At 42.0% G+C, this 27,734-nt stretch overlaps 1 protein-coding gene across 4 annotated transcripts in view; it reads right to left on the bottom strand.

Moving 5' to 3' along the window:
- WDR11 (WD repeat domain 11) overlaps positions 1–27,734 on the bottom strand; it is a 196,020-nt gene that overhangs the window by 158,262 nt on the left and 10,024 nt on the right. For all 4 annotated transcript variants that reach the window (XM_033941237.1, XM_033941239.1, XM_033941238.1 and 1 more), the window contains exon 4: positions 8,635–8,808. In XM_033941237.1, coding sequence (XP_033797128.1) covers positions 8,635–8,808 — 174 coding nt within the window. The remainder of the gene's footprint in view (positions 1–8,634; positions 8,809–27,734) is intronic.

Below are 27,734 nucleotides of genomic sequence, written 5' to 3'. Positions count from 1 at the left end.
CGTTGCTCCTCCGGTGCAGTGAAGGGGGACGACTCGATCTCCCTTCCCCTTCACTGTGCTGGAACAGGGAAGAATGGCCCGGTCTGCAAAGCCCTTAAGAGGGCTGGAAAAGCAGGCCAGGTGCCGAAGTGGCTGCTGGGGGCGGGGCAAACCGCCGAACGCGTTGCTCCTCCGGTGCAGTGAAGGGGGACGACTCGATCTCCCTTCCCCTTCACTGTGCTGGAACAGGGAAGAATGGCCCGGTCTGCAAAGCCCTTAAGAGGGCTGGAAAAGCAGGCCAGGTGCCGAAGTGGCTGCTGGGGGCGGGGCAAACCGCCGAACGCGTTGCTCCTCCGGTGCAGTGAAGGGGGACGACTCGATCTCCCTTCCCCTTCACTGTGCTGGAACAGGGAAGAGTGGCCCGGTCTGCAAAGCCCTTAAGAGGGCTGGAAAAGCAGGCCAGGTGCCGAAGTGGCTGCTGGGGGCGGGGCAAACCGCCGAACGCGTTGCTCCTCCGGTGCAGTGAAGGGGGACGACTCGATCTCCCTTCCCCTTCACTGTGCTGGAACAGGGAAGAGTGGCCCGGTCTGCAAAGCCCTTAAGAGGGCTGGAAAAGCAGGCCAGGTGCCGAAGTGGCTGCTGGGGGCGGGGCAAACCGCCGAACGCGTTGCTCCTCCGGTGCAGTGAAGGGGGACGACTCGATCTCCCTTCCCCTTCACTGTGCTGGAACAGGGAAGAATCTGAACTGACAATATATTTCTTTCTACTATGCCTTTGCTGCTGCAATTTTGTAAGTCTTTATCCTAACAATAAAAAATATTGTCTGTTTTGGAAGATACAATGCCGTCTCGTAGTCATTCCAATGAGATAAAATAAGTGGCATTACTTCAAGAGCAATGTCTCTGGGCATTTGAAATATGCATCTAAATAAATTGTGTGCCAGATAAATCTATAGGCAGAACATCCAAAAAGAAGAAAGAAAATCTCTGTGAACATTAGTTTTATAAATGTACTCTAATACATTAGACACAAGGACAGAAGTAAAATAATTATAGATATACCGATCTAAGGATGCAAAAATATTCCTTGTTTCTTGACGCTGCAACTGGGGGCTGATTTTATATACTGTGCCTACATTTTTATTTTTTAGTTATCTATATACTGCCTATTAATTGTCTAAGTGGTTTTACATTCAGGTACTCAGTCCCTATCTGTCCTGGTGGGCTCACAATCTATCTAACGTACCTGGGGCAATGGAGGATTGAGTGACTTGCCCTACTGAAACTGCGCCGACCAAGTGTCAATCACACTTAGACACCATTTAGAGAATCTCGCCTTCAGGAAAGGTAGGCCAGGGTTTTCAAGGCCTACCTTTGACGAGAATCACACCTACCACCGTTTCCTGCGTTAGCCACACCTACAGTGACGTTAGCTGCTAGGCTCCTTGAAGTGTCTTTGAAAAGGACATTTAAATGGCATTTTGCACTTAACTTGGGCATCGCTAGGGCACCAACTAGTACCTAAGTTAAGGGGTTGATTATAGAATATGGGCCTTGTTGAATATGTGCGGAAAACAGCCTGAGTAAGCTGAATAAACACACCAAAAATTCAGCAAAGAAATTTTTGAAGTTTGGAGACTAGCCCCAGAAACCTTCCAAACTTCATATTACGGACGCTCCCCCCCACACACAATTTTTCCCATAGACAGCAATAGACTGTACTGAAAAACAGCAGCTGAGAGAAGGAGAAGACTTCTGCCTCACAAGCATGAAATTTCACCTCAAATGCTTGTTTCTTCAGGCTGCCAGGGTGGGGAGGATGCAGCTGGCACCCAATAAAGCCCTCAGGACTGGCACAGGGACACACAGCTTGTGCTCAAGCTCTGATAATAACCAGGAGCGAACCTTGCTCCCAGTGGAACAGTCCCCCGAGGCAACAAATCATTAGGGTTAGGCGGTGTCATTAGGTGGGTGTCTCCCTGCTACAGACTTCAGACCAGAGAGGCTGTGTCTTCTCTCACGCAGAGCTGCTCCAGTAGCACTGCAAGTCTCACAGTTTGGATAAAAACCCAAAAATAACTAATTCAATTCAGAGCAGGTCAGAAAGACACCTTCTAAATCACATGTAGAAGGAAAAACTGAGGCGATGAGGCACAGCCTAGAGATGCAGGAGGAGAAGAGGAGAGAAAAAGGTAGATGATGCCTTCCACAAATTCGTGAGTAAAGGAGAATAACCCACTGGTTCAACGCTCATATGCCTTTTGCACTAGAATGAGGAATTCAACAGCATAAAATAGTTGATGATTTCAGATGACTTAAATGTAATCTATAAAAGAAGCTGATAGAGCAAAATTAATTATGCTTGCATAAATGAAACTCAAAATTAATACTAATGCTTGAGAAAATGAATGTATGAAGTAATGGTGTCAACAGGAGGACATTTTACAAGTGCTAGGGTAGGCAACTTATGATTGGATATATGTTAAGATACACTATAATAACTGGCTATGTATGAATAATTAAGATAGAATTTCATCATTAAATCAATAAAATAGTCTAAGCCCACAACTTGGGAATAGACTCTTGGATGAATGTTGCTGTCCTTGGTCTCACTCAGAGATAGGAGAAAAGAGCCAAAAGGGTGAGCTGCCTGAGCAGGTATTTTGAGCAGTGGCAAATTAAAGGGGGGCAGTCCACCCCGGGCACTGTCTTCAGGGGGGGGAGACACCAGCACCCTTCCTCCTCTCCCTTCAGCACCCTGACCCTCCCTCCCTTCGCTCACTGATGTCACTTCCGGGTCCCGGGCCTACAAAGTGATGTCGGAGGGAGAGCCAACATGACGTGGGCAGCAAGTTCGTGATGCTTCTTGTGTCAGGAAAATTAAAGAGGTAAAGAGAGGGAAGGGGGGAGCGAAGGAGTGGGGGTGGAGAAAAGGGTGAGGGAGGAACTATGCCACTGATTCTGAGTAAACTGCAGGACCACTAAACTAACATTTATAAATGATCTGGAAATGGGAACATAGTATACTCGTAACATCAAAATTATAGATCACCCCAAATTATTCAAAGCTGTTTAATCAGATGTGCATTGAAAGACACCATACCCTCTTCTCACTGCCTTCTGGCACCACACTGCAGCTTGAGTTCAAGCAAAGTTCTAGGCATCATTATCGACTTCTCTTTCCTTCAATGACCATCTCAACTCCTTAGTAAAATCATGCTTTTTTAGCCTCCACATGCTGAGTAAAGTGAGATCCTGCTTCCGCCAACAACATTTTGTCATCCTTGTTCAATCTATCATCCTCTCCAAACTAGACTACTGTAATTCCATCTATCTAAGTCTTCAAAGACTTCAGCTAATTCAGAACACTGCGGCCAAGTTGTTCTTCGCAAAAAGCAAATTTGACCATGCTTCCCCACTTCTGTCCAAACTTCACTGGCTTCCAGTAATTTCCAGAGTTCATTTTAAATGCGCCTGCCTAGCTTTTAAGATCCTACACAGCATCCTCCCTCCCCTAATTCCACTATCTTGGAATTCCTTGAGTCCTGATACCACCAGATCCTCCCAAAAACTTAAACTATCCTTCCCCTCGCTAAAAGGTATACTCTATGCGGGAAAATTAGGAAAATCTCTCTTATTCAGAATCACAGGGCTTTGGAATAATCTTACTGCCCCACTACGGAATCTGGGCTCCTTCCAACTATTCCGAAAGCACCTGAAAACTAGGCTATTCACAAAAATGTAATGCTCTCTTCCCCCTTATACTCAACCTCCAACCCCATTATGCTGTTCCTTCCTACATTAAGCTCTTGTAAACCGTGCCGAGCTCTATAATTATGGAGAGGATGTGGAATATAAACTTAAGGTTTAGTTTAGTTTAACAGTGGTTCCCAACCCTGTCCTGGAAGACCACCAAGCCAGTCGGGTTTTCAGGATAGCCCTAATGAATATGCATGGAGCAGATTTGCATGTCTAGCACCTCCATTATATGTAGATTTCTCTCATGCATATTCATTAGGGCTATCCTGAAAACCCAACTGGCCTGATGGTCCTCCAGGAGAGGGTTGGGAACCACTTCCATAGAAGACCTTAATTTAAGTGATGCACACTGGGAAGAATAATCCAAGTTATAACGACACTATACTAGGTTCCACATTAGATGTCAACACCCAGGAAAAGGATTTAGGTGTCATCATTGAACATTAAGTTGAAATTCTCAGCTCTGTGTACAATGACAGCAAAAAAACAAAAAGGCAAAACAGAATGTTGTGAATTATTAAGAAAAGAATTAAAGAAGGAATATAATAATGCCTCCATATTGTTCCATGGTGTGACCATAGCTAGGAGTGATTCTTGACAATACGATCTTCTTTAAAGCCCAGATTAGCTCATTAGTGTGAAAATGTTTCTTTAAACTCAAGATGATACGTTCACTTTCATCTCTTCTAGACTCAAAAGCTCTCAATATTCTTATCCATTCCTTGGTCATTTCCACCTGAGACTACTGCAATTCTCTTTATCGTGGAATCACCCAAAAACAGATCAGGAGACTACAGATAATCCAAAACACAGCCATAAAAATGATCTTTAACGGTTCCCCTCTCCTAAAAAAAGCTCATTGGTTAACCATCACTCATAGAATTCCCTTTAAAACTCTTTTTCTGGCCTTTAAAGTTCAGGCCAATCACTCCCCCATGTTTATCGACAGACTTTTGATTCCATACGAATCCTCAAGGTCACTGCTATCATCACAACAACATCTTCTAACTATCCCCTCTGTTCGACAGTTGTTCTACAACACAACAAGTAAAACCATTTATTCGGTGGTTGATCCAACATTATGGAATGCCCTACCCTTAACTCTTTAAAGACGCTTTCGAGACTTTAAAAAAAAAAGGTTTATCCAGATAACCCCACTTCCCTGACGTTTCTTCCTGTACCTTTCCCTTTTATTTTAATATTGTATCCTTACCCATTTTCCTCGTTTCATTGTTTTGCTCAATAGTTGTCTATTCCCCTGACTTTTAATCAATTTTTATAATTTTGTAAAATGTAAACCACTTTGGTAATTAAAGCGATATAACAAGTCATAATAAACTTGAAATTTGACTTTCGCTTGCTGCATCTCAAAATAAGACATAGCAGAAGTGGAAAAGGTACAGAGGAGGGCAATAATAATGATTAAGAGGATGAGGAAGAGCTAAAGAGGTTAGGGCTCTTAAGCTTTAGAGAAGACATGGCTTAGGGGAACTATGAGAGAGACATATAAATCTTGGGTGGAGAAAAACATAAACGCAAGTCAATTATTTACTTTTTCAAAACATTTATAGACTAGGGGGACATGTCATAAAACTACAAAGGAACAGAGGAAAATGATTTTTCCACTCAACATGTCGTTAAGCTTTGGAACGCATTACTAGAGGATGTGATGGAAGCACTTAGCATAGATGAGTTTTTAAAAAGGTTTGGACAAGTTCCTGGAGAAAAAGTCCACAGACACTTAAAGCAGACTTGTGAAAATCCACGACTTATGTTTCAAGTTTATTTAAAATTTCTTATACCGCCCAATCAAGCCTTCTAGGCGGTGTACAAAAACGCCAAAACAATGTGCCAAATAAAATACATTTTAAACAGAAACAGACCAGGGAAAATGACAATTTTTAAAGACGTTGACAAACGGGAACAAAAGGGAAGAAGGGTTAGAACTACTATTGATAGAGAGAAAGAGAACACACACGGGAAAGAATAACAAAGGGAGGGGGAACTGAAGGTAAAAAACCTTTCTTGAATCTAAGTCGTCCTTAAAGGGACAGTTTAAGTTACAAAAGCATCAAGGAAGAGAAATGTCTTTAACTTCACCTTAAAATTGACAAGAGTTGTTTTTTCATGTAAGTAATTTGGAATACTGTTCCAAAGAGAGGGGGCACTAACGGAGAAAATTGTAGTCCTCGTTGTGCTGATATGTTTCTTTTTTTTTTTTTTTTTTAAACATATGTTTATTGAAAGTGAAAAAGGTTACAACCAGACTCAGTTTCAATGAGGGGATGGTAAGAAGGTTGTGGGCTGTAGATCTTAAAGTCCTAGTTTGATTATATGGCTGGTTATTTACTCTGGTTTTAAAAAAGTTAGAAGAATTTTATAGGTGATCCTATGTTCTATTGGTAACCAATGAGCTTTATGTAAAAGAGGGGTAACATGGCCGCATTTTTTTGCATTAAATATAATTTTTACTGCCGTGTTTTGTACTATTTGGAGTCTTCTTATTTCCTATTTTTGTTATGCCTTTGAGGAGGACGTTGCAGTAATCTATGCATGAAATAACAAGGGAAGGGATTAAAATGTTCAGGGATGCGAACTCTAACAATTAAGCAGCATGGAATCTAGCTAATTGTAGGGATGTCACGAACCCTATATGTTATATCTGTCTGTCCAAGTTAGATTGTAAGCTCTTCCAAGCAGGGACTGTCTATAAATGTCAAAATGTACAGCGCTATATAAGTGATAAATAATAATAACAACTTTATTTTTATATCCCGCCATACCATAAACAGTTCTAAGCGGTTTACAAAGGAAGAGACTGTTTACAGACAGCGACATTACCGAGAACTTTTGAAATGGCATCGGCATGTTAAGTTTAGTCAGGTTTATCTGGAAGTGTTTTGGAAGTCCATCAGGTTGAAGTGGGGTCAAAGAGATAAGTTTTGATTGACTTCCTAAATGTTTGAGATGAATAGAAGTTTCGTCAGCCAAAAGCCTGAAGTCATAATGCCGTTGTATAGGGCCATGGTGAGACCTCATCTGGAGTACTGTGTGCAATTCTGGAGGCCACATTACAGTAAAGATGTGCGCAGAATTGAATCGGTTCAACGGACGGCCACCAGGATGATCTTGGGGCTCAAGGGTCTCTCGTACGAAGAGAGACTGAACAAATTGCAGCTCTACACTCTTGAGGAACGTAGGGAGAGGGGAGACATGATCGAAACATTTAAGTACCTCACGGGACGTGTCGAAGTGGAAGATGATATTTTCTTTCTCAAGGGACCCTCGGCCACAAGAGGGCACCCGCTCAAACTCAGGGGCGGAAAATTTCATGGTGACACCAGAAAGTATTTCTTCACAGAGAGAGTGGTTGATCATTGGAACAAGCTTCCAGTGCAGGTGATCGAGGCAGACAGCTTGCCAGACTTTAAGAATAAATGGGATACCCATGTGGGATCCCTACAAGGGTCAAGATAAGAAAATTGGGTCATTAGGGCATAGACAGGGGGTGGGTAAGCAGAGTGGGCAGACTTATAGGGGGAATCCCTGATACAGCCGCCTGGCAAAACATAGCTCTATGTCGGAGTACATATCCCCAAGTCATGTTTTCTTGCACATTAAGATGAGTACTTTATATCTATGAGAAAATTTGGACCAATGGCGATTCTTGGTGTATAATATACTGTGTGTATTGAAACTTGATTTTCACACAGCTACACCTCTGAGGTCTATAAATTGTTATAATATGTTATTCTGAGGTTTCTTTTGAAACAATCTGTTTCTCAGACACCAAAAGAAAAACAGATGCTGCAAAATCAAATGACATATTTTTATAATGGAAAAAGGAGGAAGGGGTGGCCTAGTGGTCAGAGCTACAGCCTCAGCACCCTGAGGTTGTGGGTTCAAACCCATGCTGGGCCTTGTGACCCTGGGCAAGTCACTCAATCCTCCAATGTCCCAGGTAGGTTGCGAGCTCACTGGGAAAATGCTTGAGTACCTGATTGTAAAGCCATTAGATAACTCTGATTGGCAGCATTTAAATATCTAAAAGAAACAAGGATATGCCAAAGCTGACACTAAAGGGAAAAAGTCTACAAGGACTGACAAAAGAAGCCTGCAAGACAGAAAAGGAATAAGCCCAAACTAGTGGCGATAGAAAGTATAAAAACCAACAGACAACAACGGTGTGCAATTTTATTCCACAAATCATAGTCTTTGAATCATCAGTTTCTCAGCTATATGAGACATTGTGATTGTGAATCAAAGGCTCCTGAAGCACATGCGTGTCGAACCACCGCACAGGACTAGGATTTGTTGAACAAAACTGCACACCACTCTTTCTATCGCCACTAGTTTGGGCTTATTCCTTTGGATTGCATGGGTGGTTTTTCTCCTGATAGAAACTATAAGACAGGCCTAGCGACTGCCAACTCTCCTCGTTCATCCCATCCTCCAATCCCACAGTTTTGCTCACTCACACTTCCTGACATTATACTACGGACCCCTCTGCTAATGCATATGTTAAACTGGCAGAAGTATATCGGTACTCGATTCAAATGCTCAGAAAATATATTCCAAATCAAAATTTGCAAACTATGCGACTAACTTTGGCAGAAGTATCCTTGGAGCTCAATGAAAGGGACACTAAGATTACATGCAGATATTCATTTTGTAAGGGAATTTCAGAATTGATCATTTAAATCAGCAGATGGCAGATTATTTCGACTACTTTATGTATGTTATAATTTGTGGCCCGCTTAGTAGATAAGCAGGATCGAAATTTTTTCAACAAATCAATAAAGTACGTCAGTGTTTGAAATGGAGCAAACTATTAACCTCCCAAGCTGCCTAAAAGTTTGAAAGCAAAAGGGAGTAGAAGAGGTTCCACCAGACTCACAGGTTAAACGTGACGGATCAAAGGGATCGAAGGAGAAGGCAAGAATGTTCTCGGCATAGCTCTTCTTCCACAGCTTGGTGCCGGTGTCTGCATTCCACAACACAATATAATTTGGCGGATGGACAGCAAGCAGCAGGTCTCGGGAGGCATCCTGATTCAAAAGCCACTGCATGTCTGGAAAGAAAACCAGAAAAGATTGAGCACAGGTCCTGGCTGGTCTGATGATCACTCCCCTTCCCTACCAAGCAACTTAGATATCTGGATTTACCCTGGCTTGCTTTGATTTCTTTATTCCATTTTCAATCCCATTCTCCCAGGAGAGATCAGAACAGTTTACATTGATTTATTCAGGAACTCAAGCATTTCTCCCTGTCTGTCCCAATGTACCTGGGGCAATGGGGGGATTAAGTGACTTGGAGCAGAGTGGCTTTAACTACTGCGCTACACTTTCCCCTTCTTCCATTCTGTTACTCCTTGAGTGTCAATCACCTCCACCTTTCCTCACTCGTGAGTCTATTCCCTTTACTCTCGCACCATGACCTCTTGGCCTAGTTCTTCTGCCTGAGTTCATTTAGCATTATTGGAAGCCTTTTTTGCTTCCTTCTGTCAATTTGGCAGACTAAATGAAACGGACTACGAGAGCACGACTAAGCTCTTATTGTATTATGGGCGTCTCAGAGAGGTCTCTGGTTACAGCAGTCTCAGCCACACTCTCTGCAAGGGTAGAACTGGGCTGCTATTATATTATGGACTTCATTTTATGACAGAATGACTGTGTGAAAAATCCCCCAAAGGGTAACATAGCCTGTAAAGAAATGCAACTGGACTTTCCAGAACATTACTGGGACCCATATGCTGAAGGTGGGGGTCAATGGGCAGATCCTGCGGCTCTTGGGTCTGTCTCTCATTGTACAGAATTAGAAGAGAACAACCCCCTCAAATTTCCTTTTAACTAAGCAAATTTCAACTGACTGGCTCTCCCACTAGATGGGCTGGGTATCCGTTTAGCTCATCAGAGGAGGCTCTCATCCCCCCTACCCCACCCTTCTTTTTCCCCTGCTGCTGCAATGGAACTCAGTTTTGACATGGACTGTCCGCTATCTCTCATCGTGGCCCGATGCATTTTCGGTCGGCAGAAGAGGAGGACATAGCAGTGCTCAAGAATCCCTCGCCAGTGCTGAGTACCTATGAGAAATGAGGGTGGGGCAGGGCTGAAGATTTGCCTAATGCCCAATGTCATATAAACAGGACTGCCCCAAGGGACCACATCATCAGAAAGCTCCACTGGCTATCGATCGAGGCCAGAATCATCTTCAAATTCGGCTGCCCATGCTACAAGACACTATTTGGCGTCTCCCCTACCTACCTCCTGAAACACTTCGTCCTACAGGTCAACCTCCACCTCTCCCGCAAAACACTACTATTTTCATTCCCAACGCCCAAGGGATGCCACTACAAAAGATTCCTGGACAGGATCCTGTCCTTCCAAGCAGGCATTTGGAACAATACCCTAAGCAACCACCTCCTGAATTCACCATCATTTATTTATTTAAAGATAATAACCCCTCAATAACTCTTCTCTCTTAAACTATCCTTAAGATAGGAAACAGTACACATCTCTTATATACATGCAACAGAAGAAACTATCATATACAGTAATCCAATTTATGTATCAACCTTTAGAGTGGGCTAAGCACTGATCCGGTCCTTGCTTGAAGGTAAAGGGTTTTTATGATATTACGACCTTGTGATTTATGGCTTGTGTAATGGGTCTTTCATGGACCATATGACCTATGGTTTGCATCCTGTGACATATGTAATCAATACTAATGGCTTGTCATTTTGGCCCTCAAAGCTTCTCAATAAAAGGAAGCAGATCTGGATGTCACAGCGAGATCTTTCTTGATGTTGCTGCTTTAAAGCACTAGACAGAAATCTCCCTGAAGCTTCAGATTCTGTATATGATCCATAATTGTGTGTGTACCTGGTGTATTTCTTGTTCTCCTTTCGCATCTCTGTTAGAATTCCCCTATTCGAGCAATTAGGATTTTTCTGACAACACAAATTTGTCTGATCTTCCAACCTCTCCTTCCACCCTTCTTCCCCTCCTCTCCCTCCCCTACTTCTTGCCACTCTAAGGCCCACCCTTTCCCTCTCTAAACCAACCCTGCTGCTTCACCGCTCTCATGTACCTTATTCTCCCAAACATGTAGCGATCCCTGTATCCACAGTATCTACATTAAACCTCTCCTTATTGTACACCGCCTTGAACTGAAGAGGTATGACGGGATATAAATCAAGCTATTATTATTTGGAAAGTGTGACTGGAAAGGAGTGAATGCCAGCACTGATCAGGACATGTGGGACTGGGCTCCCTGCCTTACGTCATTACTGGACCTGGGAAACCTACCTGCACTGGAAAGAGCATTTGCGATGGGGCTCTCTGGTTTACATCATTACAGGGCTTATTACTACTATTATTTATTATTTCTATAGAGCTACCAAACGCACATAGTGCTGTAAATTAAGCATGCAAAAGACGGTCCTGCTTGAAACAGCTTAAAATCTAATTATGACAGACAAAATGGTGAATCAATACAAGCTGGGAAGTAAGGATTAAATCTACCAGCCTTGATAAGCGCAAAGGCTTTCTGGCTTATGTCATTACAGGGCTTGGGAAGAGAGAAGGATTAAACCTACCTTCACAATACTATCAGCTATTTTTTTTAAAATCTCTTTTCCTTTACATTTTTGGAAGTTGGGTTCTCTTTGCAAGTGCAGAAACATTGTGTTAACTGTTTGCTATTCCAGCCTGACCTTTTAGCAAGCTCAGCTTTAGTCGGATCTCATAGCAAGCTCCAGATTTAAAGTCCAGAGAAGAGCGACTAAGATGGTTAAGGGGCTGGAGGAGTTGCCATACAGTGAGAGATTGGAGAAACTGGGTCTCTTTTCCCTTGAACAGAGGAGATTGAGAGGGGACATGATCGAAACATTCGAGGTACTGAAGGGAATAGACTTAGTAGATAAAGACAGGTTGCTCATCCTCCCCAAGGTGGGGAGAACGAGAGAGTACTATCTAAAGCTGAAAGGGAATAGATTCCGTAGGAACATAAGATTTCTTCACCCAGAGAGTGGTGGAAAACTGGAACGCTCTTCCGGAGTCTGTTATAGGGGAAAATACCCTCCAGGGATTCAAGATAAAGTTGGACAAGTTCCTGTTGAACTGGAACGTACGCAGGTAGGGCTAGTCTCAGTTAGGGCGCTGGTCTTTGACCTAGGGGCCGCAGCGGGAGTAGACTGCTGGGCACGACGGACCACTGGTCTGACTCAGCAGCGGCAAATCTTATGTTCTTAAGAATAGAATCTTATTCTTTCCCTTTATACTACTCTCAGCTAGTAAAAACATGAAAAAAATATTTTTAAACTCCCTCTTTTCCTTTACTTTTTGGGAAGTTTGACTGGATTTATTACATTTGATATACCACTTGTATGTGAGTATTAAGCAGTTTACAAGAAATACTATTACATTCATTCCATCAGAAGGGAAAAGAGAAGCAACAGATCTACAAAGAGTGGGCAAGGCCAAGAGTGGAGATAATGAACCAATGAGGATCTCTGCTGAATTAAGGACTTATACTACCCACCAACCCCACACTCCACCAATTCCCGGCTTTGCTTCTGATATACAGACAACCTAATAATCAAGAATACTTCTCAGTGCTTTAGTTCCAAGGCACACCATCTGGAGACTTAAGGCTTGTCCCATCTGTCTCCAGCTTTCTACTGTATTAAGGAGGAGCTCTACAAATGTAATCAGGAATTGGGTGCAATTAATGCATCTTCCATCACTCCACAGAATCATAGCAATTTACTACCACTGGTTACAGTAACATCCACCCTCACAAACTGTTGCCCTTACAGAATTCCTTTGCTCCATTAGAGCTTTGCAATGCTCAAGAAAAAAGAATTGAGATGGAACTAAAACCAGTGAAGATAACTCAGAAGAAAAGCACCTCCAAAGGAAAAATAAGAAAGTTCTAAATCAGAAAATTATTGCATTAAGCTTGGAACACAAGTCAAGAAGTCTAAAATAGTGAAATGTCTCCCAAGATCCTTGGCTACCAAGAGTACCAAACATATACTGTCTATAATAGGGAAGAAGCTAATAATTCTAAAGCTGATGTAGTTTTCCTCTTTATTTATTTTAGTTTTCTATCCCGTTCTTCTAAAGAGCTCAGAACAGGTTACAGATTAATAAACAGGTAACAGATTACAATTTGCCATAGTTACAGTACAAGCTTTTTGGGGGGTTTTAATGTAAGTTTTTATCCTAACTTGACGCATACTAGGAATCTAATACAGTTTACAATTTGTCAAATCGACAAGATAAAAAGTAATAAATCACCTGGACCGGACGGCATTCATCCAAGAGTACTGAAAGAAATCAAACATGAAATTGCTGACCTGCTATTAGTGATCTGTAACCTGTCACTAAAATTGGAGGGTGGCCAATGTTATGCCGATTTTTAAAAAGGGTTCCAAGGGAGATCAGGGAAAGTACTATGCTGTACTTTTATAATTTGCACATTGTAATTCGCCGATTGTCCAGATCTCTTCGGTGTGAACTGCCTAGAAGTCATCTGATTATGGCAGAATAGAAGAATAAAGTTATGTTATGTTATGAAACAATTATAAAAAATTAAATTGTGGCACATGTAGACAAAAAAAGATTTAATAGGACAGAGTCAGCATGGGTTTAGCCAGTAGTAGTAAAACTGGGGGGTGAAATATGCGCTCAGTGCTCTTCTCTAAAGAGTGAATGCAAGTGTCACTTCCTATCTCCATTGCTGAATGAAGAGGTATATCAAACTATGAACTGCCTGTCTGTATCCCGCTGAGAAAACATGCAGTGACCTCACCAGCATGGAGGAGTGTGTGGCACAGTGGTTGGAGCTACAGCCTCAGCACCCTGGGGTTGTGGGTTCAAACCCCATGCTGCTCCTTGTGACCCTGGGCAAGTCACTTAATCCTCCATAGCCCCAGGTACATTAGATAGATTGTGAGCCCACCAGGACAGATAGGGAAAATGCTTGAGTACGTGATTGTAAAACCTCTTAGATATAACCTTGATAGGCGGTATATAAAAACCTAATAAACTTGAAACTCATCTGTCATTCCACGGTCATCACCCAGGCACGGAGGCAGCTCCATTAACTATTAATACATTGGCAGCAGAGGTAAATGACAGCTGCATTTTAAGGACCATCTCTGAATGATGGAAATGCATTCTGTATGGCCAGGATCTTTAGCAGATAAAGTATGTGGAAAAGCCCCCCAAACTGGTAGTACTCTGCCTGAGGGAATGTCACAGCACAGCAAATACCCAGTAAATGTCCTACTGTAATACCTTTTCTAATGAGTCCTGAGATCCCCACAGTGAGCTGAGCATTAAAGATTCATTTCCATGCTTGCCTGGAGGTGCATGCATCAGTATTACAGCCCGTTAATGAGGCTATGTTTGAATTCTTAGCCTGTTTTATATTTGGGATTTCCTGCAGTTTGTAGCGTCCCTCAAGTGTGTCCTGGTAGAACAGATTGTGTTGAACTGCCTGCAGCACTTTAAAGCTCACTGTACCGCCTCATGGCTGTGAGGCTCTCTCAATAACATGGCTTCCAATCCCATGGCCAAGCCTCTATTAGAAAGCTGCATAGGAGAGGTTTTAAACAACCTAAGCCAATCAGAGCCTCAGCCCCTCCCTGGTGCATCCCAGGATGCACTGGGGAGGGGAAGGCCCACCATTTTAAAGAGGTGGACCAGCAGGCTAGAGGGAGTAGGCATCTCTCCGGCCAGCCATCTGAAAGTAAGTTAATGAGGGGGGGGGGAGGTTGCGTGGCAGTGGAAGGGTTTGGGCATCTCTCCCACTGCCGAGGGGGGTTGGGGGTGTCGGTTGGCGACAGGAGAGATTGGGCATCCCTCCCGCTGTCGAGCAGGATGTCAGTTGGCGGCGGGAGAGATTGGGCATCCCTCCCACTGCTGAGGGGAGCTATAATACATGCGCTTAAGAAGCAAGCTTTTTCTACTTCCCGAAAAGGGAATTCCAAAGGGATGAGACGCATGGTGGGGAAGAAGATTAAGAAGAGGATGAACACTGTAACGTTAGAGCAAGCTTGGTCCCTTTTTAAGGATACAGTCACCAAGGCGCAAAATCTATATATACTGCATATCAACAAGGGATCAAAGAAGAAAAAGAACAAAGAACCGGTGTGGCTCACTGTACAGGTAAAGGAAGTGATCAGAGACAAAAAAAACTTTGTTTAAGAAATGGAAAAGGTCAAAAACTGACGAAAACTGGAATAAGCACAAACAACATCAACGCAGTTGCCATAAGGCAGTAAAAGGGGCCAAAAGAGACTATGAGGAAAAAATAGTCACGGAGGCGAAAAACTTAAACCATTCTTTCGATATATTAAGGGGAAACGACCTGCAAAAGAAGTGGTGGGACCATTGGATGACCAAGGAATACAGGGAGCGCTAAAGGAGGACAAAGCAATCGCCGACAGACTGAACACATTTTTTGCGTCTGTGTTTACTGAAGAGAATAAACACAGCATAACAGAACCCATCAGGCTATATGCTGGAAGCGAAAATGGGAAACTGACAGGGTTAACAGTCAATCTAGAAGAGGTATGCAGGCAGATTGATAGGCTTATGAGCAATAAATCCACGGGACCGGATGGTATCCATCCGAGGCTCATCAAGGAACTGAAAGGGACTATAGCTGAACTTCTTCAACTAATAGCCAACTTGTCGATCAAATCAGGAAAGATTTCGGAGGACTGGAAGGTGGCGAATGTTACGCCGATCTTCAAGAAAGGTTCGAGGGGAAATCCGGGAAACTACAGACCTGTGAGTCTGACCTTGGTACCGGGAAAGTTGGTAGAGTCACTGATAAAGGACCGAATCATTAATCACCTTGCTGGACACGGGCTGATAGGACCAGTCAGCACGGTTTTAGCAAAGGCAAATCGTGTTTAACGAACTTGCTGCACTTCTTTGAGGGAGTAAACAAGCAGATAGACAAGGGCGACCCAGTCGACATTGTATATCTGGATTTTCATAAGGCGTTTGACAAGGTTCCGCATGAATGACTACTTCGGAAAATTGCAAATCATGGAATCGAGGGTAAAATACTCACGTGGATTAAAAACTGGCTTAAGCATAGGAAACAGAGAGTGGGGGGAGGTAAATGGACAATACTTGGACTGGAAAAGCGTCACTAGTGGGGTGCCGCAGGGCTCGGTGCTTGGACCTGTGCTCTTCAACATCTTTATAAACGATAGGGACATAGGTACGACAAGCGAGGTGATTAAATTTGCGGACGACACAAAGTTATTCAGAGTAGTGAAGAAGCAGGGGGATTGCGAAGATCTGCAATATGACATAATCAGGCTCGAGGTATGGGCATCGACATGGCAGATGAGGTTCAACGTGGATAAGTGTAAAGTGATGCATGTTGGTAACAAAAATCTCAAGCACGAATACAGGATGTCCGGGGCGGTACTTGGAGAACCCTCCCAGGAAAGGGACTTGGGCGTTCTGATTGACAAGTTGATGAAGCCGTCCACACAATGTGCGGTGGCGGCAAAAAGGGCAAACAGAATGCTGGGAATGATAAAGAAGGGGATCACGAACAAATCGGAGAAGGTTATCATGCCGCTGTACCATGGTGCGCCCTCACCTAGAGTACTGTGTCCAGCACTGGTCACCGTACATGAAGAAGGGCACAGTACTACTCGAAAGGGTCCAGAGAAGAGCGACTAAGATGGTTAAGGGGCTGGAGGAGTTGCCGTACAGTGAAAGATTAGAGAAACTGGGCCTCTTCTCCCTCAAACAGAGGAGATTGAGAGGGAACATGATCAAAACATTCAAGGTACTGAAGGGAATAGACTTAGTAGATAAGGACAGGTTGTTCACCCACTCCAAGGTAGGGAGAATGAGAGGGCACTCTCTAAAGTTGAAAGGGGATAGATTCTGTACGAACGTAAGGAAGTTCTTCTTCACTCAGAGAGTGGTAGAAAACTGGAATGCTCTTCTGGAGTCTGTCATAGGGAGTAACACCCTCCAGGAATTCAAGACAAAGTTGGACAAGTTCCTGCTGAACCAGAACAGAACATACCCAGGTAGGGCTAGTCTCAGTTATGGCGCTTTGACCGGAGGGCCGCCATGTGAGCGGACTGCTGGGCATGACGGACCACTGGTCTGACCCAGCAGCAGCAATTCTTATCTTCTTATATTAAAAAAATAGACAATTTACAATTCTTCCTGTAATTTTTTATTTTTTCCATTAGCCACAGTCAAAACACATGCCACAAGATGCACTTTAACAGTGCTGTCACTGTACCGGCACCCCCGGACAAGTAGCAGATTTTTGTCAGCAAATGCAGACGCCGCTCTGAGGACAAAAATGACTCGGCAACTTTTAAGAATCCACCAGAGTGCTCATTTCAACATTCAAGAGCCCATTTGCATAGCAGTGTCGAAGACTGCTAGAAATCTCACTAAAGACCAAGAAAAGCCGTTTTGATAATCCGCCACTAAAATGCAATTTAGCGACCGTGTTAAAGTTTTGAGAATCTGGCCGTTAATGCTAAAAAATGTAAGCTCATGCATTTGGGCTGCAAAACCCCAGTGAAACCGTACAGTTTAGAGCAGTGTTCTTCAACTGGTGGTCTGCAAAAATTCCTGCCGGTCCGTGAAGAATTTAAACATGGAGTTTGGCAACTTTTGCTTTTTTCTTTTATGTTTCATATTTTTAAGTTTATCATTCTTTCTTTGATCCTTTTCGTTTTTTGAAGGCTTGATACTATCGTCATCACGTTCTGATGACGCTGGATTTTTGGCGCGAGGATAAGAGCTTTAAATCTGTTTCATTTTCATGAGCGGTTTCATTTAGCTCAGCAGAAGCCCGCAGCGTTCTACAAATTTGGTAAGCCCTTTTGGATTTCTTTTCTCATTTTGACCGCCTCTTTAAGCATGCGGAACTTAACGTTTTTCACAAGCTTTGTTTAAATATATCCTGTACTTTTGATTTAGCATTTTAAGGTATCACATCAGGCAGCAGGTCCCTAACAGGATATCAAGAGGTAATGCTTGCCTTTTTTCAACTTTCAAGTCTTCTGCCTGGGCTTACACATTTTTTCCTTTCTTTCTCACTGGTTCTTTGTATGCTAGTATATTCTAATTTTTGTTTAAAACTTGTGCATTAATTGGACGTTTAATTTTTACACACTTACCCCTTATATATTTTTGCCGGAACACAAAATAATTTTTATTTGAAGAACACTGGTTTAGAAGGTGAAGAACTTTTGTGCACGAAAGAGGAGCGGGACTTGGGTATGATTGTATGTGATGATCTTAAGGTGGCCAAACAGGTTGAAAAGGCAAAATCTAGAAGGATGCTAGGTTGCATAGGGAGAGATATAGCCAATAGGAAAAAGGAGGTAGTGATGCCTCTGTATAAGACTCTGGTGAGACCTCATTTAGAATATTGTGTACAATTCTGGAGGCCACACCTTCAAAAAGATCTAAAAAGGATGGAGTTGGTCCAGAGGAACGCTATTAAAATGGTCAGCGGTCTTGTCATAAGGCTTATGGGGACAGACTTAAAGATCTCAATATACCGTATTTTTAAAAAATCAGTACACTTCTCCCTCCGAATCCGCAGTTTCAGCATCCGCGGATTCAGTTATTCACAATTTTTTTTATTTTTAAATTAAAGCTGTATTCCAGACCTTCCCCATCTCACTCCCACTTTCCCCCAGAATCCCTTAAGCCTTACCTGGTGGTCTAGCGGGTTTTTGGGGCAGGAGCAATCTTCCTACGCAGATCACTCATAAGAAATGGCTGCCATGAGCTCCTGTCGTAGTCTCGAGCGTAGGAAGATCGCTCTTGCCCTGAAAACCTGCTAGACCACCAGGTAAGGCTTAAAAGATTCCGGGGGAAAGCGAGAGGGAAGCGGGAAAGGTCTGCAATACAGCTTTAATTCCAGGGAAAGCAGGGGGTGGGTCAGAACCGGCCTAAATATTATTTGCGGTTTTTTAATATTCACGGGCCAGCTCTGCCCCTAACTCCCGCGAATATTGAGGGAGGTGTATAGCCTGCCGGGTCTATGTTTCCAGACAGATTTGCTAGGGAATCAGGCCGCCAAATGGTATAAATTAATATCTGATTATTTGAATAAAAAACCTAAAACAAGCCTAAAAGACATTTGGAGCATTGAGTTAAAGCAGCAGATTTCTGCTACTCAATGGCTTGGACTTGGGCTTGGAGGATTAGATGTACAGGGGGGCGTGGCTTGGACACGCAAGCAAATGGACGGGTGACAGACGGGCTCCGTGTCAAACAAGCTCTTATTTCAAAATAAAAAGCTCCAAAACCGATATTTTGCCGAAAAAAGCTGTGGTTTGTAAGAAAATGGCATCGGGTAAACAAAATAAAAACAATGCAGGAGCCGGAGGATCGGGTACAAGCAGTAATAAACGATCAAAGCCGGAACCAGGGACACCTTCAAAAGTACCGTTGCCTTCAGAAGGAGATCAAGATATGATGGCAGAAATAAAACAGATCAAAGATATCGTACTGGAAATCAAAAAACAACTTCAAAAGACAATTGATGATGTTGCCACGCTTACAAAAAGAGTTGATCTAATTGATAACAAAATAACACACTTGGAAGAAAAATCGGAAGAGGTACATGCTGAAGTTATGCAAAACAAAAAAGCCTGGAAAGAAATGGAAATAATAAAGAGAGATCTGGAAGACTGTTTGAATAGAGAAAAAAGAAATAATTTAAGGATCATTGGGATGCCGGAAGGAATGGAAAAAAATGATCCCATTACTTTCTTAGAACAATTCCTTCCAAAGATACTGCCTTTAAAGTCCAAGGTGCCTCTTGAAATCGAAAGAGCGCACAGAATACCGGGACAAAAAACAACCACACAAAAAGGTCCAAGAACTTTTATTTTTAAATTATTATGATATCAACATGTTGTTGAAATATGTCAGCTAGCTAAAGAAAACAAAAATCTAAGATGTCAGGATGCACGTATACATATTGTACCAGATTTCGCCAGAGAAACTGCCCTAAAAAGAAAACAACTACTTGATTTAAGACCTCAACTACGAGCACTAGGGGCTAGATATGGACTTCTCTACCCAGCGGTGATGAAAGTAACTTTAGGAAATAAAACACAGAACTTCACCGATTCTAAAAAATTAGCAGAATACCTTGAACAATGTGAACAACCAATGACTTCTTAAGTGAAAAATTGGGAATATTTCAAAGTATTTCAATAAGACTGATTTGGTATCAAATACTTTTCACTTTGATTTATTTCATTCTAAGTTAATTTTTACTACAAAGGAATTCTGAAAAATAAATAAAAGTGAATACACCGTTTAGAATGCTGGAATTTTCAACTTACTTTAAAAAACAACGATGATTACAAACACGAGCATGGAACGGACTCGGAGTGCATGCAAGCACGTCAATGGCTGAATGACGTGGAGGGAAGACGAAGCATTGACTTACCTAGAAGATTCTATATGTATGCGAGACTGGAAGATAGACTGGGACGGCCTTTTAGAAGATATCCCTCAACGCCATTGCTTCTCTATTCTCAAAGGGAAGTAAAAATAAATAAATAAATAAAAAGAAAAAAGAAAAAAAAGAAAAGTGCGCTAGAAATACAGTAGTCGCTGAGTCAATGATAAAAATCTGCGTGAAGACAGGAAGTCTTTCTCCTTAATAAATGATCGCACCGGAAATGAAGATTGGTTGCTTCTACGTTTTACGTCTACGGAGAGTGAGAAGGGAGCTCGAGAAGGAAGTTGAAAATAAAGCGTTCATGTTATTAGAAGAAAACGGATGTAAAGACTCTTATATATAAGAACATATATAGAATAAAATAAACGGTTGTATAGGGAAAACTAATATTTTATTTTTAAAGAAATATATTAATTGAGTGATTTAGGAAGTATATTTGACCCATTTTATTGCAGATATTAGTTTTTAATAGGATAAAAGAGAAAGGTCAATTGATATATCTCTCGAAGATTCTGTATGATTGATTTGGAAATACAAATAAGTATGATAGTGGGAATGAGTTATAAAAATTTTTATTTATGTTTTATTTTTAAATATTTTCTTATTTTCTAATTTTAGAATTTTTGGAGAAATGATTTTTATGAATGGAATTAAAAATGCATGTGAAGATTGATTTAAGTTAATTAAAAGATTCTTATATCTATGGAATATATATATATAGAGTGATTGATTTAAAAATATGAGTATATATGATTGTGAAAATGAATAGAAAAGAAAACAAAGATATAGAAATTTTAAATTCTATTAGCAATATGTTATGTTATGTTATTAATATGAAGTAATAATTACAAAATTATCTATTTTGCGTTTCCAAGTGTTCGTATATGTATGGGGTGGGGAGGGAGGGAATGGGTGGGTATTAAACTTTAAGGGTTTGGGTAAAGTAGGCAATTCTTTGAATTATCTTATATATGGGAAAATGGAGTTCATAAAGAATACTGAAGATGAGATTGTTATATTACAAATTATATTAGTACATGATGGATCTTAAGATAATATCTTTAAACGTTAATGGTCTCAATCACCCGATTAAAAGAAAAAAGGCATTATTATTTTTAAAAAGACAAAACGCTGATATATGCTGCATACAAGAGACCCATCTGTCAAATAATGAATCTATAAAGCTAAAAGGTGATTGGGTCAAACAATGTTATTTTTCTTCGGCAATAGGAAAAAAAGCTGGTGTTGCTATATTAATAAATAAAAAATGTTCTGCTTCATTTAAATTTAAGGCAGCTGATCCTCTTGGAAGGTGGGTATATGTGGAAATGGACATGGGAAATACCACCATGACGCTCTTCAATATATATGCCCCTAATTCGAATCAGAATGAATTTTTTAAAACTCTACAACAATTGATTCTTCCACTGGCTACTTCAAATCTAGTAGTAGCAGGGGATTTCAATGCTGTTATGGATCCACTTATAGATAAAAGTCCGAGAAGATTTATAAAATCGTTAGGCCTTGATAATTTGGTACAATCTTGTGATTTAAAAGATATTTGGCGTATACTTCATTTTGATGGTCGGGAATTTTCATTTTGCTCCCAGGTTCATAATTCTTTTTCTAGAATAGATTACATTTTTGTTTCTAATCAATTAGTACAGGGGTGCCCACACTTTTTGGGCTTGCGAGCTACTTTTAAAATGACCAAGTCAAAATGATCTACCAACAATAAAATTTAAAAAAAAACCACAACGCACACTGTACGCATACAATTGTTAATTATCATTCCTATTCTGGGGTTTTTTCAAAGAGGTCAAAGGAGATGACTCTATGCACTGTCACCTCAGTAACAACCATACAAAAATAGACAAATACCCACCCCCTCCCTTTTTACTAAACCACGATAGCAGTTTTTAGCGCAGGGAGCTGCGCTGAATGCCCAGCACTGCTCTCGACGCTCATAGGCTCCCTGCGCTAAAAACCTCTATTGCGGTTTAGTAAAAGGGGACCATATTGTAAAATATAGAGAGCAGATATAAATTCAGACACATTTTGATCACTAAATTTAAAATAAAATCATTTTTTCTACCTTGTCTGGTGATTTCATGAGTCTCTGGTTGCACTTTCTTCTTCTGACTGTGCATCCAATCTTTCTTCCCTTCTTTTAGCCTGTATGCTTCCTCTCTTCCTGACCTCATTCCCCCCCCCAATGTTTTCTTCTTCTCTCCTTGCCCTCTCTTTCTTTCTCTCTTCATGCCCCCATTCTTTTTTTCTGTTTCTCTTCTTTCCTTCTGTCTCCCTGCCTTCCCTCTTTCTCCCTCCCTGCCCACCCACAAGCCACTGCTTCTGCCGCTGCCATCGGATAACAGGCCCCCAAAGCCGCCGGCCACCGGCCAAGCTCTCCTTGCTTCGGGCCCACCAGCATTCCTCTCCCCGATGTCAATTTTGCCGTCGGAGAGGAAGTTCCGCTGGCCAGAACTTCCTCTCCGACGGCACAATTGAGGTCGGGAAGAGGAAGGCTGATCGGCCCAAGATCGACATTTTGGGAAAAATGCTGCCGGGTCCTGCCTTTGAGGAAACAGAAAGTAGGCAGGACCTGGCAGCAAGAAGAGCAAATCGCAAGCTTCACTGACCTGTCTCCCGCTTTAGCCCGCGAACAGGGCTCTAACATGTGCGTGCCGGCTTCCCTTCTTACCCCCTCCCCCTCCCCGGACATAACTTCCGGTTTCAGAGGGAAGCAAAGGGAAGCCGGTACAAGCACATGTTAGCCCCCGGAGCATAAGTTCTCCAAGCCTTTTTTTGTTTTTGTTTTTTTAAATGTTGAGCAGCGGAGGCAGCAGCAGAATTCAGGAGCGGGCCAGTCAGGAGGGGAAAAAAGAGAAGGGAAGAAGGGAACCCGTTCTGCGATCGACTGGGGTCGCCTGAGCGAGCGACCTGTCGATCGCGATCGACGCGTTGGGCACCCCTGAATTAGTACATCAAGTCACACAGGCTGTAATTGATCCAATTATACTATCTGATCATGCTGGAATGTGGATTGAAATTAAAATAATAGATCAGAATGGAAATAGACCTATATGGAGATTAAATAATGCATTGCTTGCAAATAATGACTTTTATGAAAATCTTCTGGAAAAAATGAAAGATTATTTTCAAATTAATGATACAGGAGGAATTTCAGTAGAGACTTTGTGGGATGCTTTTAAAGCATACATTAGAGGACAAATTATTTCTTATTCAGCTTTGCAAATAAAAAAGGAAAAACAGCAATTTACAGATTTGGAAAAAGTGGTAAAGTCTCTAGAATCAAAATTAATAGAAAAATGGGATTATTTGACACAACAAGAACTTTTAAAAGCTAAAGGTAAATATAATGAAATTTCTTCAAAAATAATTAGAAAAGATTTATTTGTAAAGCAAACTTTGTATTATGGAAATTCGAATAAGGCGGGAAGAATGCTGGCAAATTATCTTAAAGCAAAAAAAAGAAAAACAAAGATAGTTGCCATTAAAAATGAGAGTGGTGAAATGTTGTCCCAAATTATCCCATTATAAAACAATTTTTAAAATTTTATAAAGATTTGTATTCTTCTGAGCCTTATTCAGAAAAGGAAAAGGATGGTTTAGATTTTTTAAAGTTAATAGAGGGACCAAAGATTCCTGAACATATAAAACAAAGTTTAGAGGAGCCAATATCCTTAAAAGAGTTAGATACAGCTTTGAAATCCCTTAGGGTTGGATCCGCTCCAGGAGGATATGGTTATACAGTGAAGTTTTATAAATCATTTCAAAATATCATAATGCCCTATTTATTAAAACTATATCAGACACAACTAAATAAAGGTTGTATTACAGGTACTATGGCTGAATCAATAACAATAGTTTTACCTAAGCCAAATAAAGATCCCACTTTGGTTTCAAATTATAGACCTATTTCTTTAATAAATGTAGATGGAAAAATTTTAACTAAGGCATTAGCATTAAGACTGGCTAAAGCTCTCCCTTTCATTATAGATATGCATCAAACAGGTTTCGTAGCTCAAAGACACTCATCTCACAATACTAGATTGGCACATCACATGTTGTATTTAACAAAATCTATTAATGATCCAGCATTTTCTATTTCATTAGATGCTGAGAAAGCTTTTGATAGAGTGGAATAGAACTTCATGTTTCAGGCAATGGAATGGTTTGGTATAGGATCCGGATTTATACAAATAATAAAAGCATTGTATAGCTCCCCTGCTGCTAGATTATATATTAATAATAATTTTTCAGAACGGTTCAGTCTACAGAGGGGGGTTAGACAAGGATGCCCACTATCTCCTTTGCTTTTTGATATCGTGTTGGAACCAGTGTTCCCGCTAAGCTGCGCTGGCCTGCGCTCGCGCACAAAATATTACATCGCAGCGCACAAGTTTCTCTTCACAGCGCACACACGCGTCGCAAAGGTAAGGGGAGGTAAGGTAAGGGGACGCATTGGGGGGATTGCACTTCCCCACAATTGCCATGCTTCGGTTCCTCTTCTTCCTTCCTTCCTCCCCCCCCGCGGGACCCTGCGGCACCATCAACTCTTACTCCCTCTAATGTCGGCCCTGCAGCTCCAGACTTCCTCGCACCTTCTCCCCTCCCCCTTTGGATCGCTATTATTTTAAATGTTATAGCCGCGGAGCTGTATCCATCAGTGGAGATGTCTAACCTCGGCCTGCCCCGGAACTCTTACTGCAACAGTGACTTCCTGTTCCTGCCTAGACGGGCGGCTGCTGCAGTAAGAGTTCCGGGGCAGGCCGAGGTTAGACATCTCCACTGATGGATACAGCTCCGCGGCTATAACAGCTCCTGCAGCTCTGCACTTCCCCACAATTGCCATGCTTCGGTTCCTCTTCTTCCTTCCTTCCTCCCCCCCCACCCCCCCGCGGGACCCTGCGGCACCATCAACTCTTATTCCCTCTAATGTCGGCCCTGCAGCTCCAGACTTCCTCGCACCTTCTCCCCTCCCCCTTTGGATCGCTATTATTTTAAATGTTATAGCCGCGGAGCTGTATCCATCAGTGGAGATGTCTAACCTCGGCCTGCCCCGGAACTCTTACTGCAGCAGCCGCCCGTCTAGGCAGGAACAGGAAGTCACTGTTGCAGTAAGAGTTCCGGGGCAGGCCGAGGTTAGACATCTCCACTGATGGATACAGCTCCGCGGCTATAACATTTAAAATAATAGCGATCCAAAGGGGGAGGGGAGAAGGTGCGAGGAAGTCTGGAGCTGCAGGGCCGACATTAGAGGGAGTAAGAGTTGATGGTGCCGCAGGGTCCCGCGGGGGGGGGGGAGGAAGGAAGGAAGAAGAGGAACCGAAGCATGGCAATTGTGGGGAAGTGCAGAGCTGCAGGGAAGAGTGTTGCGGTACCCAGCTGGAGGGAGAAGGAAGATGAGGGAGGGAATTAAAGGAGATGCCAGGGCTTGGAGCGTAGGAGGAAGGTATGCCAGTCTAAGGGAAAAGGAAGGGGGAGATGTGAGAGCATGGAGGGGGAGCGAAAGATGGAAGAAAAGGAAAGGAGAGAGATGCCAGAGAATCAGGGAAGGGGAGATACCAGACTATGAGGAGAGGTGTGGGAGAGGGAAGGCGAGGAGAGAGATGCCAGACCAATGGGGTGAAAGGAGAGATGGAAGGGGGAGGCATACAGTTTCTGGAAGGGGCATAGAAGGAGAGAAGATGCCATATAGGGGAAGAGAGACGGCAGACAGTGGATGGAAGGAAGAGAGTTACAAGAAGATGAGGAAAGGAGAAACCACAGAAGACAAAGGTAGAAAAAAATTTCTATTTATTTATTGCTTTAGGAGACATGTGTCACTGTTTCTGTGAAGCATTGTATGCAGAGTCCAGCTTCTTGCTGGTTCAATTTAACCTTTGTCTATGTATTTTTATTTTATCCCCCCTTTTACAAAACTGTGAAGCGTTTTTAGCACCAGCCTTGGTGGTAGCAGCTCTGATGCTCAGAATTTTATGAGCATCAGAGCTGTTACCTCCGTAGCTAAAATCCACACTACAGTTTTGTAAAAGAGGGAGGGGTTAGTTTGTGATTACATATTCCTTACTAGGCGAAGGTGTTTTCTGTGTTCTGTGTGTTTTCTGTTAGGATTGACGGTGTAGGATTGATCTGTGCTGGTCTGGCTTGTTTAGTTTTACAATGGGTGTATTGATGTACTGCTCACTGCAATATGTAAGATGCTGCCTTTTCCTAGGTACTCATGTGTGACGTGTGGTTTGTTACTAAAAATCATGTTTTTCTTACAGATGGGGGGGGGGTGCCAAAAAATGATGGGCCCCGGATGTTACATATGCTAGGTACGCCACTGTATGTAAAGATACCAGAAAGCTGGCGTAGCAAAAACTTCTAAGTTTTGAGTATTTAACCCTCCCACAATCTCACGGGCACTCGTTTCAAGTTTATTGACATTTTGATTTAAACGCAATATCAAATATTTTCAATGCGTATAACAAAAATAAATTTTGGGAAATAAATAAAACCATTTGAACCAGTGTTCCCGCTAAGCTGCGCTGGCGCACAAAATATTACATCGCAGCGCACACGTTTCTCGTCACAGCGCACAATCGGAAGAGGCGTACGGCAGATGGCAGGGCGGCGAGAGGAGAATCGGGCGAGTTGGCTCATAACTTGCTGGCGCCCGATATTTTTGGCTCACGGTGAAAAAAGTTTGCTCACAACACCCGCCCGCTTAGAGGGAACACTGGTTGGAACCCTTGTTATTAGCTATAGAACAGGTAAAGGAGATACAGGGTATTCCGCACTCGGATAGAGAATATAAATTATCAGCATATGCGGATGATATTTTACTTTATTTGAGAAATCCGGAAACAACCATTCCACACTTGCTTGAATTGATTGAAAAATTTGGAAAATTTTCAGGATATAAAATAAACTGGAATAAATCAGAAGTGCTTCCACTCAATGTACATTGTACAAAAAGTCTCTTTGACTCATTTTCTTTTATCTGGAAAGAGGAGGGTTTAAAATATTTAGGAATTTGGATTACTAAAACTGTGGATGAGACTATGAAAATTAATGAAAAAAATTTATTACAAAAAGTGTCAGAAATATGTGAGCAATGGAACCCTTTGTGCATATCTTGGTGGGGGAGAGTGCAAACTGTAAAAATGATTATCTTACCAGTAGTTTGTTACCAAATGGGTATGATACCAATTTTTTTTCAGGGGTCTTTTTATAAAAAATTGGACAAGATTTTAACAAAATTTATTTGGCTTGGAAAAACCCCCAGAATTGCTCTAGTATCTTTACAAAGACCAATTGCGGAGGGAGGGGTAAATTTTCCAAATTTTTATAGGTACCATCAAGCCTATATTATGCGTCAGGGTATGTATTGGATCCTCCCAGAGCCCACTGAAAATATACCAGATTGGTTCTGGTTAGAATGGAGATTAATGTTTCCTTTACGTCTGAGTCATGTTATCAGTA

Source organism: Geotrypetes seraphini, chromosome 4 (genome assembly GCF_902459505.1).
Source record: "Geotrypetes seraphini chromosome 4, aGeoSer1.1, whole genome shotgun sequence".
Classification (NCBI taxonomy): Eukaryota; Metazoa; Chordata; class Amphibia; order Gymnophiona; family Dermophiidae; genus Geotrypetes; species Geotrypetes seraphini.
The sequence above is the reverse complement of the archived record's forward strand: the minus strand, read 5'-3'. Positions and strand labels throughout refer to the sequence as shown.